Below are 20,619 nucleotides of genomic sequence, written 5' to 3'. Positions count from 1 at the left end.
AGGGGTTGGGATTTCCTTTGGGGGAAAATAAAATGTAAAAAGAAAAACAAACAAACAAAAACAAATAAAATAAAAACGTAGGTAACGTGGTGACAGCACAATTCATTTCAGCTTTTGGTTCATCTGTACATTATCGGAACACTCAAAACAGCCAGAACTACAGGAGGGAGCATTACTCTAGTATGCACTGTCCAATCACACAGTAGTGCATGACCAAGTCACCCTGAGATTGTAGTCAAATTTGGCAATTATCTCCCAAAGATGGCTTTTTTTCTTCTTCATATTACAACACAACTTTTTGTTTTTGAATTACATAAAGAAATGTTTTGTTTTTTTTGTTTACAAAAGCACATTTGAATTACATGATAAAAAAAGCAATTTGTAAAGAATTTGGAGTTCATCAAGAAACCAATTTTCTATGCAAAGCCTAATATAAATATCTGTTCACTCAAAATATTGATACGCCGACGTTGCATATCACACAAACTGTACGCGCTCAAGAGGAATTATAATACAAAAAGGGTAATTCAATGATTGTATTTCTTTTCAACCTGCAGAATTATAGTGGGTGTTAGAAACTAAACTGTATGAAGGACTTGCGATATATGTTAGATGATCTCAATTGCTACAAGAGCATAACACCATAAAAGAAAAACAAAAAGAAAACACAAATGCATAATATAAAAAGTGAACAATAACATGAAATACATTTGCATGAAGACACATATGGACGTCGGGGGAGCAAAAAAAAAATAATTATAATAATAATAATAATATGAAGCACAACTCTCGAACCAGTCTCTGGTACTATTAGCAAAGGCATTACATCTGTGGGAGTCGCTTAACTGTGTACTACTTTTTTTAGCATTGTTTTTAAAAAACACATTTTAACAAACAAGTAGCTTCAAAACAAAAAAGTGTCCTATTTTTCAAACTACATATTATACAAAATAAGGCATTTCCTTGTATATTTACTGCAAACATACCCTTTCGCCCCAACACTTTTCCATAAAAAGACTGCTTATGGACACGGATTGACTATTTTACGTGTTAAAATATATATATTTATATAACATATTTATTCAAACATGGATAAAAAAAACAAAAATCAAACAAACAAACAAACAAACAAAAAAAAAAACTGTTTGGGAGTATAACAAGTGACCGGTTGGGAGAAGTTCATAAGCGGAATCATTCAAAAATCATTCCAAGACGTCGCTGGCTGCTACAGTGGTGACAAGCTGCAGAGGGATCTCTGCGTTGGCCAGGATGTCCTGCGCGGCGCTGGAGCCCTGCTGGATGTTGGTGAGGATGAGGGTGGTGCCGCCTGACGTGGTGATGATACTATCGGATGACCCCGCCGACTCCATCGAGGCCACCACGGCACTGCTAGAGTTCACACCTTTCTTGTTCTGGTGAGTTTTAATGTGCTTCGCCAGGTGGTCGCTCCTCATGAAGCGCTTTGAACATTCCGGGCAGACAAACTTCTTCTCTCCTGCCGGAGAGAAAAACGAGAGGTTGTCGAGAGGCTTTTCAGGGAAAGACTGCGTTTTTGGTTTTTTTTAATCCCTTCATACATCAGGGGGCTTAAAACAAATTCAGTCTGTGCAGACCCTCAGGGTGCTAGTTAAAGTGTTAAGAAAGAAAGTAGCCGAAAATAATTCTCATAAACAAGTTAAACCAATAACGAAGTTGCAAGAGCCCTAATCCATACACGACAGATTGGGAAGTCGCAGAACCCGAAAATTAAAATGATCAATACAACATTTGTAGAAGTCATTATGAAACACACAAAATTGATAAAAATGAATCTACACAGATGGAGGCATTTATCTTGTCTACTTTTAGAAAATAAACATAATTAGCAACAATATTATGCAACATATTGGAACGGTGACAGGTCCTAGCCTAAAGATTCGAGCAGATATTTCCAACAAACAAACTGGGTAGTTCATTGGATATTTCACATGCAACCGTATCATCTTTCTAATTAAGAATTACATAAATGGAAAACGGAACAAATGAATTGCAGAAAAATTCAGGCAAACTGATGAGACGACAACTGGAAAACAAATACTGGAACAGATGGAGCAGTGAACAGTGAAAAATGTAAACACACAGCCAGGCTTCCAATGTGAGTAAATAACAACGTTTTCCCGTCGCGTCCTTTCCACCGAGCCTGACACAGGTAAACCGGGCGGTGCCACCGTGACCTAAATTCATTGAGTAAAAATCAGCCGAGGACTAATTGCTGTATAAATTACACGTTGCATAGCGCATAAAATTTACTAGCCTGGCGGAGCCAATCGGAATCACAGCCAAATTTAGAGTCCGGGTAACAGGGGAGGGGGGGTGCACCTGTGTGTGTCCTGCGGTGTCTCTGCAGCTCGTCGCTGCGTGTGAACCTCTTCCCGCAGAACATCCAGCTGCACACGAAGGGCCGCTCCCCCGAGTGCCAGCGCAGGTGGGCACGCAGGTGAGACGTCTTCCCGTACACCTTCCCACAGCCGGCGATGTGGCAGATGTGCTGCTTCTTCTTCCCCATGTTGGAGCCTCTGCAGAAATAGAGAGGCGAGCAGTTAGGATCTCCCCAGGATCGCCTCCTTCTTTTAGCGCTCAACCTCAGCGCACAAGGTGTGTGAGTGTCGAGTGAAGTAGGGCTGCAGCGATACAGACAATGGCATGTAATATGGATCAGATAGTGAGCTGAAATAATCAAAAAGAAAAAAAAAATCTACAGCTGAGAGCTACACCCTCTTTACCCCATTTACTTTTTTTTTTTCCCCCCTGACACAGAAGCATGTTGGATACCTACAAATAAAGAGATGGATCATATGTTCGAACAACCAGGTATCAGTTACCTTGACTTTGATAATGGTTATGAAAGGAAACATTTTGATATGATTTCTCATAGACTGTGATGGGTTTTACCCCAGCTCAAAAGAAAATGACAGGAAAATGTATTCTTAGTTTTCCTTATTTTTTGTCTCACTGAAACTTCCAGTGGGGGATCCATAGGATTATTTTGTAAAAATCAAAATCCCACATTTTATACTTTTCTTATCTGGCATTTTATAAGAAACAGCCATTCAAAGCATGCACGCGCTCCTCTATATGCCGTTTCCATGGTGGCGGGGTCTGCTCTTCCCGGCAAGAACACACTAAACATGCGCATGCAGGGAGTGAAAGGCAGCTGAGATTTATTTGATAACCCAGCGTTGCTAGCTGTCGTCAGTAAATTGTTGATATGGATGAACATTCACCAGAAAGAAGAGCTCATTTGGGTGATAAAATATCCGCACCACCTCAAGAGACCAAGAAAAAGCAGACAAACAAAAAAAAAGGAAAAAAAACAACCAAATCAAAAGATCGGAAGGACAACTTTAGAGAAAATAAAGTGACCGTCTTAGAGAAAAAACAGGGGTAAAGACACGACAAAGAAACGTTGCAGTTTTGAATGGAATTATGGGTCAATGTAATCCACCCAACACAGGTGATTTCATGGATCTGCACTTTAAGACTAACAATTTAAGCACTAAAATTTGAGATCAAATTCTATAGAATATTTTTGTTAATTAGTAGCTGAGATGAAATTTGGTTGACACGCATAAAATAATTGCAATTCTAAACCCAGTCACCGGATGAGATAGGCGCTACCCATCATTCAATATTTTGAAATCTGTGTCAGCGGTGGAAAAAGTGGCAATGACAGCCGGCCAGGGTGACTCACCTCCCCCCAGACTCTTTACAGTTGGGACAGGTGCACGCCACTCTGCGCAGCCTCTTGCCCTCCTGGCCGAGCTGGTCGTCCTCGTCCGCCAGCGTCACGCGCAGGTGGGACAGGTCGCTGGCGTTGAGGGTGGAGTCCGATCCGAGCTGCCAGTCCTCAGAGTCTGGCTCTTCCTTAATGTGGATGTCTGGGAAGGAGGGCAGAGGGATCAATTCATACATCAATATCAATAAAAGCTCTGATAATAACATGCCAAATAGCTTACAAAACTCACACTGTGAAAAGTGCTCGTCATTATTTCATGTGAATGACTTCATGACAGCATGGCAGGCAATTTCCAAGCCCAACACCAAATTCATCTCGAATTCTCTACCAATAACCTGACCTCAAAGAGAAACCAACATTTTTTAGCATTATACCTATAGACAGGGTAAAGAAAATAAAAACAATGTTTACAAATTTCCAAGATCCATACAAAATAAGACAAAACTATTTGTATTATTTTTGTTACATATGTAGCATATAATCTTTATTTCTAATCATTTTAATTGCCAAAAATAAAATTTTGCATGTACATTTTTAGAATGTATTTTTTGTAATGTATTTGAATTTCTTGTGTACTTGATTATTTGACCACACAGATCCAGTTTCTAAATCTTCCAAATACAGGCTATGGTAATGATGACAGGTAATCCAATACTGAGCACACACAAACGGAACCTGTTTGTAGACTCCGTAGCTCTCAATGTGTGCCAATTCAATTTTCCTGTAATTGCTTTCTTTGGTTTCAAATGTGCAGCCAGTGTACTGAAAACATTTCCTTTGTTTTTCCAAAAGCAAGTACTCAACCTGGCACTTCCAGGTGTTTTTGACCCGCCCAGTCTTAGGTGGTGTACTTTTAAGCCAATAAGAATTATAATAAGATGAAGGAGGAAGGGGAGATAGCTTAAATAAAACCAAAAAATTCAGAAAAATTAAATTTACCTTCGGCCTTATCTGTATTAAGCTATGGGCAGTGTCCGTCAAATTATCTTAATTATTGTCAATAATTGGACAAAACCAGTGTCCTGGGTAAAAATTCAACCATGGTAAATAAATATGCAACATTGTGCTTGTTAATACTCTTTGAGGGATATAGCTAATGGTGGTTACATAAGTGTACTGGTAGCTAGATTATTAAGCCACAAGATGATTAGTAAACAGGTAATATCACTAACAACATTTCAAAAATAAATCTCCCTAGCAAAACCCTGCAAATTGGAATAGTTTATTAGAAATGGCGATCCCACTGATTTATGATCTTCATAAATACAAAACACCATGTTTAAGAGGTATTTTATTGAAACTACATGGTTTGTAAATTACGGTTCCTGACAAATTTTTAATTTAAAAAAATAAACCTTCAGACCATAAGACCACAAACCGGTTTGTGAGACGTTCTCATTTATTTAAACTGCGCAGCCTGTAGCCATAGCCTCAACACAATACTATTGAAAAACAAAACGATTAGGGCTGTACCCGACTCAGAATTTTGTCAGTTGAAACGGATTCAGCTGTTCGGGGGGAGGGCAGGCTCTTCCTATAGCCGAAATAGGCCTTGGGCGGCATCCTGAGAGGGGCCGCGGGGAGGGAGAAATTGGGGCACATTTTACACACCTGTCTTCCTCTCCGACGGTACCTACTGCGCATGCTAGCGACGCTAGAGTGGCGGTGATGGGTGTGCCGAAAACAGTGTTTTTATTTAAAATGTTGATTTTTTTTATTTTACGTCTGCTTATGGAACAAAACAAGTGCATATGGAACAGTATGGATGGAAACCGTGCGTTATGGGGACATTTTCTCCGTGACTCGCTCCCCGATCACTCCCTCTCCATGCGTAATGCGCAGAAAATAATCTGAACGAGTCTACGAATCGTTCCCTGTTCCTCCGTACCCCGGCCCCACACTGTTTTGAGTTGATTTATTTGGAGGAACAGGCCACGGCGATCGGGGCGCATGGAGAGCCGTGTTTGCGTATGTCTGGCCATGGAAAATTCACACATAAAAAGATATATGTATGATTCCTTTATTTATAATTCTATTGAAATGTTATCCCTGTGTGTTTTGTAAGCTTATATATTTTTTTTATCTGTTATTGTAATGCACAGTGACTGACAAAAAAAAAAATCTAAAATTAAAAAAATAAAAATTGCTCGACTTGAAGAATCTCAGTCGACTGACGGATTTCTGATGATTCAGCTCGCCGATTTTCAGGGTGCCGCCCTAAAAACTATTTTGAATTAATCAACCTTAAGACAAAAAGCATCTTCTTATTTGATCAAAAGGACTATAACAACACTATTGTATATGAAGACACTGTACCTTCTGTTCTGTCCGTGGTCCCCTCCTGGTTCAGTGAGTTGACAGTGACGGTCTGCAGGTTGGGAATGCTCACTGCATTGGAACCCAGTGACAGGGTCTGGACAGGAGCCAGGGTTATCTGTTGGGACGGCGTGGTCGGCAGCTGGAGGTTCTGCAGGTTGTGCACACCTTGCACCTGGAAGGTCTGCCACTGGATCTGGCCTGATGGCGTCACTGTCTGGGCTTGGATGATGAAGGTCCCTGGGTTGATCAGCTGGACATTTTGCATGTTCTGGCTCCCCGCCGCCATGGGCTCAATGACCTGGCCGTTGCTCGTCTGGACTGGCACTTGCTGCAGCTGGATGAGGGGCTGGGCTGAAGACGTCTGGATGCTTTGGGCAGGATTCTGCTGGATGAAGCCTTCGTGAAGACCAGAACTTGAGTCGGTTTTCTCTGAAGCCATGGATGACAATGACACATCTTGCGTCAGCAAACCCGACTCATTTGGGGAATCCCGCACTGACGAAGAGGACACTGGCACATAGATTTCTTGGTTTGCGTTGGAGTCACTTATAGTTAGTGTCTGTCCATGCTGATCACCCGCCTTATCCAAACTCTCCGAGCCATCCAAAGGCTGACTAGCCATTATGAGTTGGCCATCAGCAGTGACCCCTGTTGCTATAGTCTGAGCACAAGACAAGCCAAGGGAGTCCAAGTCCACACTGTTAATGGGAACAAAAGTGATATTCCCAGGCAGCCCCACAGGCACATTAGTGACAACCTGACCCTGGTTGTTAAAGGTGGAACTGCCAATAGAAACTCCCTGGATTTCGACATGGCCAGTCTGTGATATGAGGTTCTGGTTGTTTGTAAGGATGTCTGCAGCCGACGACACACTTATACTCTGACTACCATCAGGCAAGATCTGGATCTGTCCAGCAGCATCCTGGCTCAGAGTAGCTCCATCCACAGCAGATGTGGAGAAACTCAGTTGTCCATCAGTTGTCTGAATCTGAGGGATCACTTGATACTGAATGCTAGGCACTGTATTGGCGGAGGAAGCGTCCGTTCCAGATGTCACAAAGATTGGTTGACTTTGGAGGTTTTGCAGAGGAAGAACATACTGTCCGTTTGAGGTTATTATCCCTTGGCTATGGATCTGTATCATTCCCGATTCATCCTTTCCCGCAGTTGTTGGGGTGAACACCTCCCATCGATCAGTACCACTTAGTTGTATAGATGTAATATCGGATGTCTGTGGAGGACAACAGTTGACATTTAAAAATCACAATAATTCTACAGATATTGTCACAATCAGTGATTGAGCCAGAACTGTGCAGTATTTTAGTCTTTGTTTTAGTTTTCTTCCCAATTAACTTAACCCCCTTTTTAGGATGCAAAGGCCAGGTTCACTCGCTTAAGGAAGAGCCCTGTGCACTGATCTCTTGGCCCCACTCAACTTGTATTTTTACTTACAACTGTCCATGCCAATGCAACTTGCCATAAATGTTTCAGTTTTATCAGGTCACTTAAATAAAGGTGCAATAGTCACACAAATAGCTGGTTTTCATCCTCACCTAAAGAACAAGCATCACATGAACCATTCAGCGCATTGTTGTGTTGGTCTCAAAAGAGGTAATGTAAGCAGACGAGCTGCCAGGGGATGATTGTGTATCATCATAACAAACAGCCTGTGCAGTAAAGATCGCAAAATGATTGACACATTCAAGATGGGGCAAAGTTCTGCATGAAATTCCTCAAAAATAAAAAAATATTCTTTGGGGGACATTTTAATGCAGAAGGGCTTCTGTATCAAGGCAGAAATAGTCAACCAACAAATGTTCTTAGATTTGTCTACTCCACAATATTTTCAAGAGAAAGAGAGTGAGACAAATGCTAATAAATTGGCGCTGCTTGTTTGCACAATATGATATTATCCTAAAATATTGCATTGACTTTTAACAGCTGGTGGGATGATTATAATTCTACTTTGTTTGTCTTCAAAAAGTGTGTCCTGTCCTAGTCAAAAACGTGTGGCTAAAGAGCACTTTCAATTATAAATAAGTCATCTTTGGAATATTGTAAAACCCCACAAAGAATTTGTGAGAAATTAAAATCATCTTTAGAAACGAGGGTACATTTAAATTGGCAAAGCAACTTGTAAAACATACTATACATTTTGAGAAGATTTGGCCCCTGTGGTTTAACTATTACTTGGTGCTTCTATAGTCTGTTAATGACACTTTGACAACCTGAAAGAAACACAGAAAATGTGGAAAGTTTGGGTGAAAGAGGTAAAGGGAACTGAATGAATTGATACCAGGGAGACCATCTAGTGTCATAGTAACTACACTTTGGCCACCACTGACTTCATACAACAATGTAGATGCGAGTTTTTGGTTTCCCAAGTCAATCTGGCCGAGCAGATGTGGTGACTTACCACATCAGCACCTCCCTCCACCCCTGCCGACGGGGAGCCCACCTTGCTGCAGGTGGATGCGAGCAGGTCGAGCGGGGACGGCTGAGTGTCCTACCCACAGTGGGCGGGTTTAACAGGGAGGGGGGGGGGGGGGGGGAGAAGTGGGTGGCCGTTAGTTTGGCCACATAGGAAGTTTGACTTATCTCTAGCTGGTAAACTTTGAAACGTGTGAACTTCCCCCCAAACACCACCGCCGCTCACTCGGCGTTGCAGTTACCTGATCCGCCGCTCCTCTCTCGTCGTCCTGCTGCAGAAAGCCGCTCTGGCCGCTGTCCACGTCAGCCATTTCCTCTGGCTTCACGGGTCGTTCCGGGGCTACACAAACAACGTTATAAATTCATAACGGTCTCCAATTACTCAGCATCGGTTCAACGTGGGGGTTTCCACCGACCTCTCGCAGACGGCGGGCGGGTGTAACGGCTACTCGAACTGCTATTTCAACGCGAGATCGCTGCCAGTCTGTTTGAAACGGGCTACATAGCTAATGCTAAGCCACGGAGCTAGCCGACCCTAACGCGATTAGCAACTGCCAGCGAGCGGAATATGCGAAATGCTATCGAGCTAATTTAGCATAGCCAAGCTACCCTGTTAGCATCCGCTGGTTGGGAAGGAGTTGAAAGCTACGTACCAGTCGTTGCGCGACCTGCTGGAAATCGGAAAAATCTATACCATCACACCGCGGCCATTATCAGCAACGCGGGTTTGGCCGCACGCCCGCAGCAATAAGTGATAAAGTGTCAGGGGTTTTTTTTTTTTCTATTTTGATTGACGGGCGGTGGGGAACACAAAGGGTGGGGCCTCCGGTGTTGACTGAGAATCCCTGGCGTCACACGCGCAGGAAATCCCGCCGATCTCCACGAAGACGATTGGCTGACGGTCGAGAGGGCCGCGTCCCGATTGGCCGGCGCGGACGTCGGTCGTCGTCCCCCCCCCCCCCCCCCCCCCAAGACTGAACCCCTTCCCCGATTGCTGCGCGTCTTCAGTCGCGGTCTTCCGGTTCGAAGGTGGCCGTCGCGCTCCGTGGTGCGGCCGGTCCTGCGCGCTGTGCTGTTTACTGTGCGGCATTTCGAGCGTGGACAGGGCATGGTCTCTTCAAACGTGCAGGGGCCTCGTGTGTATTCGTTCAAAAAAAAAAAAAGCCACGCGCGCATCACACATTTCACAGCCCCGCTGCTACTACTATGACGGCAATCGCGTCGCCCCCGATGTGGTGAAGGTACATCAACTCAGAATTTGAAGGTGGAATAAAATCGCTTATCGTTATTCAAATGTAACTCAGGTTTATTGTGTGTTTACTGTCCATCTATATCGGTTCGTCCATCTGTCTGTACCCACCCACCCGTCGGCCAGTCTGTCAGTCGGTCTCTCTATCGTCATCATTATTATTTCCCCAGCTCCTGGACACCACAGTAATTAAAACAAGGACAGCGTCGTTGCAGTAACCCCGTTGTTTGGATGCGCCGGCCTCATACTTCACGAGGTCCTGAATCTCCCAGAAGAATGAACCAAACACACACATATATATATATATATATATATATATATATATATATATATATATATATATATATATATATATATATATACAGTATATATTTAAAAAAAAAAAAAAAATCTTTCCAAAAAAGAGTTTTGATAAAAGAGCATGATGATAAAAATCTCGGACGCCCTCATCTTATTTTCAGAAAGGGATATAATCAGTCACCATAGTGTAACCTGGCAGATGTATGCAAACTGAATCATAAGGGCAATATACCTTTTTTATCATCTCAGTCTGAAATAAATAAAGATAGAATTTTAATTCATTTTTCAACGGCACCGTCATATATGACAAAGTCCTGTTAAGATCATACTAAGGTCGTCTTAGTGTGTTTTCCATCTTATCCTTATGAATATTGTTATTTTAGTTTACCCCTTGATGAACTGTTAAGAACTCCAGGCATCCATTCATCCTTTGAAAAAAACAAAACCCTTGTACATGTACAGACCAGGGCCATCGCTTCTGAATGAGCACCAAAATCCCAGGAGGTCTTTGGGATTAGTGATCAAGAAATTATTTATTGAATTAGGCCAAGTTTTTTTTCATTTTCATTGTTATTATTTTGATCTTACACATAATAGTATGCTAAAACTACAATGAAACTATATCCTGCATTGCTATTATGGCTGCTCCGTCCCCGCGATGCTATCGGGGCCTCACTCCTGACTATTATTTGTGGTGTGTCAGTTCCCCACAGCGCACGACCGAAGTGAGGCTATTTCTCTCAACCTTCAATTCAAACTTGGCCCATTACAGCCAGACTACAAAAGCACTTTCCTGGCACTCAGGAGCTCACAGCAGTGAATGGTGGATATTTCCAATCACTCTGCTGTCAATCCAAGTGTCAGGTAAACACAGGCCAATGGAAATAGCTTTAGAAAAACCTTGCAGCTATGTCCGTCTTACTCTGCTAGCCCTTGGAAACTTATCAGCAATTTCTACAAAGACCTCCAAGTTAAAGGGAAAAGTCAAATATCCTAATAGCCGGTACAAAGTCCAACATCCCCGAGAACACACCGGCCTACACGAGACGAATAATTGCCGAAGGAAACGGCGGACATTTTTTTTCTCTCTTCGACGATCGCTGGCGGCGGAGAAAATGAGCTTGTATTGACTGACACACCTGGATGGATCCGTGGAGACTACCTGGTGGGAGTGGAAAAGCTGTTCTGAGGATACAATACAGTAGATAAAGCTCGATTGAGGCGTCTATCCCGTGCCCCGCGTACAAATACCGTTTGCTGGAAAAACCTTTTGTTTTTTGGCGTTGGCGGCCGTTTACTTCGCTGACTTGCTTTAGGAATAAACAGGCACGTTGTGAACTTAATGGTCGATGGGTTTGTTGAAGTGTTACTTCATGCAAAACGTCCCTCTGAATATCCTTCATTGTTCCAGAGTGAGGAGCGCGTGCTTGTTGCTGCCGCAGGACGACGGAGGCAGAACACAGAAGATTTAGAGGAGCGAGTGTGTACAATGGCTCTGAACATTCCATATTAACATATTGACAGTTGGTTTCGCGATGGCTGGTCCGAGGCGGAGGGAGGGGGTGACCCCGTGGAGAGAATCCGCCCTGCTGGAGGCACCTTGTGGGACACTGTAAATGGGACCTCAGAGAGAACATTTAAACTGTACAGCGGGGAGAAGCGTGGACGGAATACGAAATGCGCACCGCCGACAAGTTGCGGGCCCCGTTGCCGAAAGCGGGAACCGTCAGACATTCCCCGATGCACTCGCTCAGACTCCGCGGCGGTATGTAAGCGTGGTGTTGAGGCGAAAGCCATTTAGATGGCAATCTTCCGGCGGATCAAACTGGTCAGGGGTCAAACTGGCTCAGACAATTACAGCTATAAACGCATGCAAATACGGCGGGACCTTGTTCTTCTGGCGATGATTAGGACACTTATCCGAGACGATTCAGAGCGTTACTCCGTTCTTCAGTCGGTGCTGCGCCGCCATGTTTATTAAGCGTGAGGGAGATCTAAGACAAAGCTCTACCATTATTTCTTAAATTCATTCAGTGAAACACTGTTGGACGAACCTATTCATAATAAACAAAAGCAATCGATACGTCAGCGTGGTTGTTTTCACTGGGATATTTACAAAATGCCAATAATTATAACATTGGATGGATGCTTTTTTTTTATTATTATTTTTTTTAATAATCCAAAGTAGGAATAATTCCCTCTGTAATGATATGCTTCATCCCGTCGATGATAGTTGTTGGATTTCACAGCACACACATCTTGTGTTTGGTTATTGCAATGACAGAGTTATTTATGTGTTTATTTGTCACAAGTCATATTTTCTTTTAATCCACAAAGTTCTTTAGTGTGTGTGTGTGTGTGTGTGTGTGTGTGTGTGTGTGTGTGTGTGTGTGTGTGTGTGTGTGTGTGTGATTTAATACAGCATGCATCAGTCTTTTATTTGTACGCTTTATAAGGACGTCTTTCTGTTCTGTGCCACTCTTGGTCCGGTGCCATTGTGGTTTGCCTCCGGGCAGAATGGCACCACTTGATTGATGATGCTGACAGAAAACCCTTTTGCTGAATTTTAGAGCACAAGCCAGCTGTTTTTTTGTTTTTTTTTTCATGTTTGCAAAATGGAGTTGCTGCCCTGTTTCATAATACTGGGACAGGGTGGCTTTTCTCAATAATGTGCATAGTTATAATATACATGTCATTTTATTCGGTGAATAAAATGCTTTCCACGACATCAGCCGAGGAAGTAAACACGTCCAAAAAGCAAAATCCAGTGGGTAGACGGTCGATTATTCTGGGCCCTCTGACAATATCAAGCTTGTTTGTATCAAGCCGCAAAATGGCCAAGATTGGAAAAACAGAACGCTCCTTTGGTGTTTCCTACAAAGGGTCCTCTCGCTGGTGTAAATAACTTAATTGCTCTTCCTGAAGAAGATTTATTGTCACTTTATGAAAAACAAAATGCTCGGTCCCAGACCACTGAGAACTTGTCAATCCCTGTTCCTACAAACTGTGGCACATGATTCATCGATGATGAGGTTTCTCGGTTGGCCGACGACGCCACACTCTCACATGAAGAATGCAAAAAAAAAAAAAAAACAGCTCTTTCTAGAGGTCCAATCGCACTCTTATTGCAATCTGTATGGTTTTACTTAACCAACGCTCAACCTACATAGAGAATCCCATTTTTGGGGGGATTCGGCATACTGTATATTAACTCCAAGGTTAAAATCACGCTGTTGTTGATTGAATTGAATGGGGGTTTGTGTCTTGTATAGATCTATTCCTACAATATGAAGGTCAATGGTATCAGTTGTCAAAAACTGTTAAAGCCCGGGAAGCTTAATATAGTTTGTTAAATGTTTTTATTTTATCTTTACCTTTGCCTTTATATCTAAAACAATGACACACTTCCTACATTCTGCGTCGAAGACAATAATCAAACATTATTTCCATTCCAAACACTATGCTCTGAAGCAGAACAAGCATCGCGCCGTAAACACATCCTTTTCAAAACTTGTATGGCATCCCTGTAAAATAACCATTTTTATTCAATCTTTTTGTTTCCATCAAAAGGCCATTTTGTTCGCTGCAGTATTAATAGACACAAGATATTCAGCCAAGGAGGGCTGATCTTCAGCTCTGCATTCCGGCTCCCGCAGGGAATACAATCTAACTTTGGAGCACAGCGGCCACAGCCATACACTTCCATCAGCATAAACGCTTCACAAACACTTACACACAAAATACAGGGGCGAGAAAAACACTCCTCCAGACCGCAGGACCGTTTGCCGCTGGTGCTCGCGGATTGCGTCAACTTCCATTTTCCGGCGATATAGAATATCATGAAATGAAAGACCTTTGTGGAAATGTGTTGTAAATTAATATTTATTTTTCCATGTCTAGGTGCTGCATCCCTCCCGTGGCTCAGTGACGTGCATAGGAAAACTGTACAGTAAAGGCAAAAGCATGTCATTTTGGTCCGGAATCATCCGATGATTGTAGCTGGGATAACACATTGTAACCACAAATAAAAAAAACCTCAAATATTCATCAATCATGGGCGAAAGCTAGACTTCAAAGGTTAATTCAAACATAATTCAGATAATTATTTCGACTGACTATTCCATTTGTCTGTCCGGAGTTATCGGTTTTCCCCGCATTTATCCTCCTAATAAAAAGCAGAGCATCACTTTACAGATACAATACCAGTGGTTCCCTCTCGGCTCCAGCCACTGTCACTTGGGCCTTTTTAATTCTCTAATCAGTGGCCGGCAGGACTCCTATCGCCATGCCCATGCAGTGCTCCACTCAATACAGACATCCCAAAACACACACAGCCTGGTTTTGTCAAATGTTTTATTGAGTGTAGACATCTGGCCTACTGTAAAACATGCATTATCTGTAGCAGGGGGAGAGGAGCAGGTGGCATTGTCCCCGCTGTCAGCTGTGTCAGTGCTGGCACCTGTGATGGAGATTAATGAAGTATCTGGAGAGTAATACGATTCCTCAAATGCTGCTACAATTTGGAGTTGGGGGTCGATCCTGATCTTAAATAGCAAAGCTGTCAGGGTTTAGGGAACCCATGCTTTGGAAAAGGAAAATGGGGCATTTGATACTGTGGGACAGAGAGAACAAACAGGGAGGATGTGGTGGCGGGCGTCCTCTGATGAGGTAGCCGGGCAGGGCGTTATCTGGATTTAAAACGGGGGGAAAAAAGGGGAGAAAGAATAACCCTCTTTCACTTTTTCTTTGGAGCATTGGGTGCGTTAAATTTAAAAAAGATAATGTCTCCATCCTCAACGGTGTAGTTTCTTCCCTGTTGTCTGTAGTGTCCTGCTGCCTGTTAAAAAAAACCCAACAAATTTAAAATATTGAAAAAATATATTTGATATACAAATATTTTATATATGTAATATATTGTGTTTTTAATTTAAAAAATACATTAAAATCACAATTTGTATTTGCAATTATATACAAACAATAAAATGAAATATATATATAGAAATTATATATAAATAAATATATAAATAAATATATATATAAAAATGTATTAACATATAAAAATATGTTGATAAATTCAATAATGTTCACACTCACACCGTTTCTCTCTCCCTCTCTTTAATGTAAGCATAAATAAACGTAACCCCCAGTGAACACACACACACACACACACACACACACACACACACACACACACACACACACACACACACACACACACACACACACACACACACACACACACACGCATGCGCGCAACCCACACACACACACGCATGTAGGCACACCCACACACACAACCATGTGCTGTCGCGTTCAAAGAGTGACCGAATAATCCACCTCTTGCAGTTATACTTTTATATACAGGATTTTTAAAAATTATTATTATGGTAGCATCATACTGCTCGAGGAACCCAAACATCTAACTTTTCGTTTTAAATACAAGGTCTGTTTGTTCTGCTCCCATTTAAACTTAAAATAATTGACTTGATGTGCCGGTGGACAAGTCTATGCATTCTGGTCCTGCACAGCATGCAATTAATTAGAAGAATCAATGTCCTTTTAAAGGCTCAGGAGACCATTTAATCCACACTCAATACCACCAGAAACACTGGTTGGAGAGGGGGACTGAAAAAAAAAAAATCAATGGCTATTTGTGATTCCCGAGTATGTATTAAACGAGACATGTCTCGCTGCTTCATTTGCACTTGAAAGCAGCCATCTGGAGGAGCAAGCTTGGCTTAAGCAGATATGATTACTAATAATGTGATATCCCTATACGCTGGCCCTATTCAGGAAGCCTATTCCTCCAACTAACATTAAATAGTATAGGCTTTAATGCCTCAGTTAGAAATGGTCCATGTTCTCATGAGGCCCGAAAAAGGGATTAGTAAGAAAGCATGCAGTAAGGACGTGACACTCAGATCTCAGCCGCAGATAACAATGGTGAAAACCCCCAGAGACCCATACATTTGACTTTCTATCGGCTGCTTTACGAAAAGGGGCTTGGACAATACATGGCTGATGAATTAAATATTAAATACATTCAAAGAGACACGTATAATAGAATTCTTTGAATGTTTTCATGATTCCTCCATTCCGCACTGGTCCAGTGGAATAACAGATTGCACTTCTCCATGTGTGGCCACCATTGGCTGAGCCGAGTGAGTAAGTGGGGAGAGCGAGTTGATAATGGGACGATTCAGAGACGGGATGGCAGGGCTCGCCACCGCTCAGATCTCACCCAGAGCTTAAGGTTAAGAGGTACTTGTTGAGTTTAATTGATTAAAGTACTATTTTTTTTAATAAGTACTAATGTACTGTCATTTTTGTTTTGTTAATTTAGAACCTCAGCTACCAAAAAGCTTCAGACCTTTGGCATTTCAAGTTTCCTTGAGTTCTTTTATTTATTTATTCTGTTATAGTCACTTCTGATGGCTAAATTACAATTTGCTCATTTCCAATTGCTGATTGATTGACCTGTTGTTTTTAAGTAAAGGAGAAAACCTTTTAACCATTCAACCAATATTACCTGTATTACTGTAAGTGCACAGCTATTGTCTTCACAAATTCCCCATGAAATCAGTTATTATATTTGACAGGGCGGTGCACATTTAAAAGGCACAGACCAGTAAAAAGGTCAAAACAAACATTGGCGGTTATAAAACGCAGATATGCAACACGCATTTCAGCGCCGTTCATCCGTAAAACAGTCCTTATTTCACGTATTTCACACTTTATTTAACCTGCCTCTTTTTATCACTGTCGCACAAGCCGGGGTGCGGCTTGGAGATTTGGCAACGCAGAGCACTAGGCTCACAGAGCTCGCTATAGATCTGATAGACGCCTGGCGACCCTAAGAAGTGGCAGCTCCAAGAGGCTCGGGTAGATATGAGCAGGACCTTCCAAGAGCTGGTTAAGACACATTGTGATAAAGATATGCACAGCTGGATCAGAACGGCCGTGTTTAAAGCCGGATTCGGCCGGCTTGTCAGGAGCGGCGCCGGAGTGTGTGCAGTAATTTCTTCCCCCGAGTAAAGGTGAGGAGCAGTTTGCAGTCGGAGCTTTGCGGCGACTGTCAGCTCCTCTGATCGCAGGAGACTTCCCCTCATCTCCGCTGGCACCATGACTGCTCACCTTGACAGCCGTCTCACTGCCTTCCTCTTTAAAATCCTGGAATTTCATTACTTCCGCCATAATGAAGCCCTTCTCAAAGTCTGTATGGATCTTTCCCGCAGCCTGTGGAGCCTTAGTTCCTTTCTGTCACGGGGAAGAAAAAGAGGGGACACATAAGGCAAATGAATTGTTTTGGGGAAGATGGATTACAGCGCACAATCGACACAGTGTTTGATAGGGGGGCAGCGGTGTGAGCATCACCGAGGGGTGTGTTTGGTCCTAAGTCTTGATTTCTGGATAGCTCTCCGCTCAGCTGTGTCCTGCTCGGGCGGCCTGGACTACGATAAGGACCCAGCGCCGCTATCAATGCCTTCTGATTCCCATTCGACGGCCGTATTGATTTCTGTCCAAGCAATCTTGCCTTATTGTGGCTTGTTGCTTTGCTCCGTGGTTTAACCAGCGCAGGCCAGTGTCGCAGCGGATGGCTCACCTCACTGTATCACGCCCTACCACAGCGAAAAAGGCCCAACTTTGGTCGTTCTAAAATACACATTAATGTACCCTGGCGACTCAAATTTACTCAAGAAATGAGAAATTTTCGAGTTGGCATTAGATGCGTGGGAACCAAAAAGCTGATTTTCATTTATTTTGAATTGACTCTGAACAGATGTAATTTTATATTTCAAACACACATTTAAATCCTCCCTATGGATTGGGAAATAGGTTAAAATAATTACAGACAACAATTCAAAGAAGACAACAGAACATTTGAGCAGTTGCGTAAAACTTTGTACATTGAATCTCATTTAAAAGCATCCTCAAGTCAATACTTTGGCTTATAAAATGTGCAATTTGTATGCATTGAAATATATAATGCTGGGTGGAAATGACAAATGACCCAAATAAGTGACATGGCTGCTCTGTATCATTATGACTCCTGCCTGTCCCCCCTCTCTCTCTCTCTCCCTCTCTCTCCCTCTCTCTCCCCCTCTCTCTCTCCAGAGCACCGTGCTCAGGAACTACTGAGCGGTTTTAATTATGTATATAATCAGGTTGGGGTCAACATATTTCATGCCAAAAGAATGATGTGTATTTAATGACTCCAATACATTACCATCTCTGTGCAATCTCATTGACAGAGTGCTTGTGAGTTGAACTACCATTAATCAGCATCAAGGTTTGTCTGTGTGCCGAAAAAAAATAGATGGGGGGGGGGGGGTGTTCATACGCTGCATTACATGAAAACCACATTGTGCTAGTTAAGAGCTACTCAGGGCGGCTGATAGATAACGCTCACCTCGAAGCTGCCTAATAAAGCATGCTGCAGGATTTAGCAACACACCGTCACAGGGTGTAGTTTTTACAACGCAAGAAATATTGGCTTAATATAGTTAGTCAGTGGTGCTTACCTGACTAAATGCCACTGACATATGACCAAGGCTAGCGGCCATCACTTATGTCAAGCAGGACAACCGTGTTTTGGAGAATGCCTTTAAAGAGTTCTCGTACTTTCTGGGAACTAGTGGGGACATCACTCATATTAGGATGAGCATACATCTAACCACAATGATGTCACCTTAGAAAAAAAAAAAAGCGAATATCCGCCCCCTGTAAACAAAGCACCACAAAATAAGAGTGAACTCATCGTTTTCTCGACTTCATGTCTTTTAAGCTATAAAGAGCGCCAAAATATTCCCTTTAACTCCAGCTTCCCAGCATTTAGGAAAGACCACAAATCATCTCGTTCCGATGGATTCTTCATTTATTAAAAGTGTTTCAAACCTATTACATCATTCAATACAAAATGGTAAATTATCAACCACATTTGCAAATTCCTGTATTTTAAAATATCTTCTTGGGTGTTGATGAAATGAAATATCATCCGAAGAGCTGTTGATAAACAACATTTTTGTTCCAGTTGTAATAGTTTGTCCAATCATAATGTATGTTATTTATCTGCATATAGCTGTAATTGGTAGAAATTCCAGGGAAAAAACTGCCTAAATGGTGACACTGCCCCAGTGGAGTAATGCAGGCTGTATGTTTCGTCTAATAAGTTATACAAATTACAATTGTTATAAAATGTATAGCTGATGAGAAATGTGATTAAACATACACTTTGAAGAAGCATAATCCTTTTATATTGTATTAGTGAAATATTAAAGCCGTTTTATTTTTCAAAAATAAATAAACTGATTAATATAATAATATAATAATAATAATAATAATAATAATAATAATATATGTATATATATACACACACACACACACACACACACACACACATACAGTATATATATATATATATATATATATATATATATATATATATATATATATATATATATATATATACTGTATATGCATATGTATTCATGGCATATTACAATGTTTTGGAAAGTCTTCAATATCATAATAAAATAATGATAAAGGTCAAAGTTAATAGACTAGGAATAGGTGAAATTAAATTTTTTATCGAATTTCCAAAAATTCAGCGGAAATGTGTGCACCATATCATCCAGTTCAGCATCTTCATACAAGTGCTGCGAATCATTTCAGTCACAATAACAACAACAGTGCTAGACAAACATACAAAACAACCTTGAGACGCCGCAGGCGGCGCACACACAGGCCGACATCTGCATCGATGTAAATCCTGTGCCGGTGCTGCTGGGGGATCTCGGCGGGCCGGGCGCAGTAAACTGAGACACGCGGGGGGGAGGAGCCCGCAGCAAGGCCCACAAACGGTCGAATGAAAAGCGACATCAATTTCGGCACAGACAACCCCCGTCACACAGATTAGGCAGGCACAATGCAAAGGCCCCTTATCTCCCGCGACAGGAGGAGGGCAGGCAGATCTGCGCGGGATGGAAACATTCTCATGGACGTAATGGGCAAAATCAATTGTTGCCCTCCTCAATCAATGCGGCCCCCACTTTCACTGTTCAGCAGCTCACCAGTAATTGAAGTTATCCTCGGCCTATAATGACTAGCTAAAGCACAACCATGACAAAGTTGAAAGTGGGCGATATCAGCGAGCGCGCCAGCAGGGTGGAACACTGTACGTTGTGTGTGTGTGTGTGTGTGTGTGTGTGTGTGTGTGTGTGTGTGCGTGCGTGCGTGCGTGCGTGCGTGCGTGCGTGCGTGCGTGCGTGCGTGCGTGCGTGCGTGTGTGTGTGTGTGTGTGTGTCACTTACCCGTATGGTCCAGGCACGGACCTCGTCTGGACCGGCTGTGAAGAAGTACTCAAGCTGCAGGACTGAGTATCCGGCTTTGATGATCCTGCTCAGCACGCTGGTGGAATTAGGCGGTGAAACAGAGACAGGCTTTTTCGGGTTCCAGAAACCACACGGACCAATTTATAATTTCGGGACTCATCATCATTGACACAGAATCCCACAAAAGGCTCACTTCAGCGGCAACACAACCACGC

General features: G+C 42.4%; 2 protein-coding genes across 2 annotated transcripts in view; both read right to left on the bottom strand.

Moving 5' to 3' along the window:
- Positions 1–595: 595 nt before the first annotated feature.
- Positions 596–9,283, bottom strand: sp3a (sp3a transcription factor). The gene is made up of 7 exons (XM_080019695.1): positions 9,178–9,283; positions 8,767–8,864; positions 8,511–8,600; positions 6,092–7,325; positions 3,731–3,917; positions 2,359–2,555; positions 596–1,495 (listed from the first exon to the last, which is right to left on the bottom strand). Exons 2-7 carry the CDS (start codon positions 8,833–8,835, stop codon positions 1,203–1,205), a joined length of 2,070 nt encoding a protein of 689 aa, XP_079875821.1. The 5' UTR covers positions 8,836–8,864; positions 9,178–9,283; the 3' UTR covers positions 596–1,202.
- A 5,442-nt stretch (positions 9,284–14,725) lies between these two features.
- The window catches only part of LOC307244284 (obg-like ATPase 1), a 36,941-nt gene continuing 31,047 nt past the window's right edge, over positions 14,726–20,619 (bottom strand). Inside the window, exons 9-11 of the mRNA XM_080019421.1 lie at positions 20,384–20,480; positions 17,208–17,330; positions 14,726–14,910 (exon numbers count right to left, since the gene is read on the bottom strand). Coding sequence (XP_079875547.1) covers positions 14,809–14,910; positions 17,208–17,330; positions 20,384–20,480 — 322 coding nt within the window. The 3' untranslated portion in view covers positions 14,726–14,808. The remainder of the gene's footprint in view (positions 14,911–17,207; positions 17,331–20,383; positions 20,481–20,619) is intronic.

The sequence above is a fragment of the Zeus faber genome (genome assembly GCF_960531495.2).
Source record: "Zeus faber genome assembly, chromosome: 18".
In the NCBI taxonomy this organism is placed as follows: domain Eukaryota; kingdom Metazoa; phylum Chordata; class Actinopteri; order Zeiformes; family Zeidae; genus Zeus; species Zeus faber.
The sequence above is the reverse complement of the archived record's forward strand: the minus strand, read 5'-3'. Positions and strand labels throughout refer to the sequence as shown.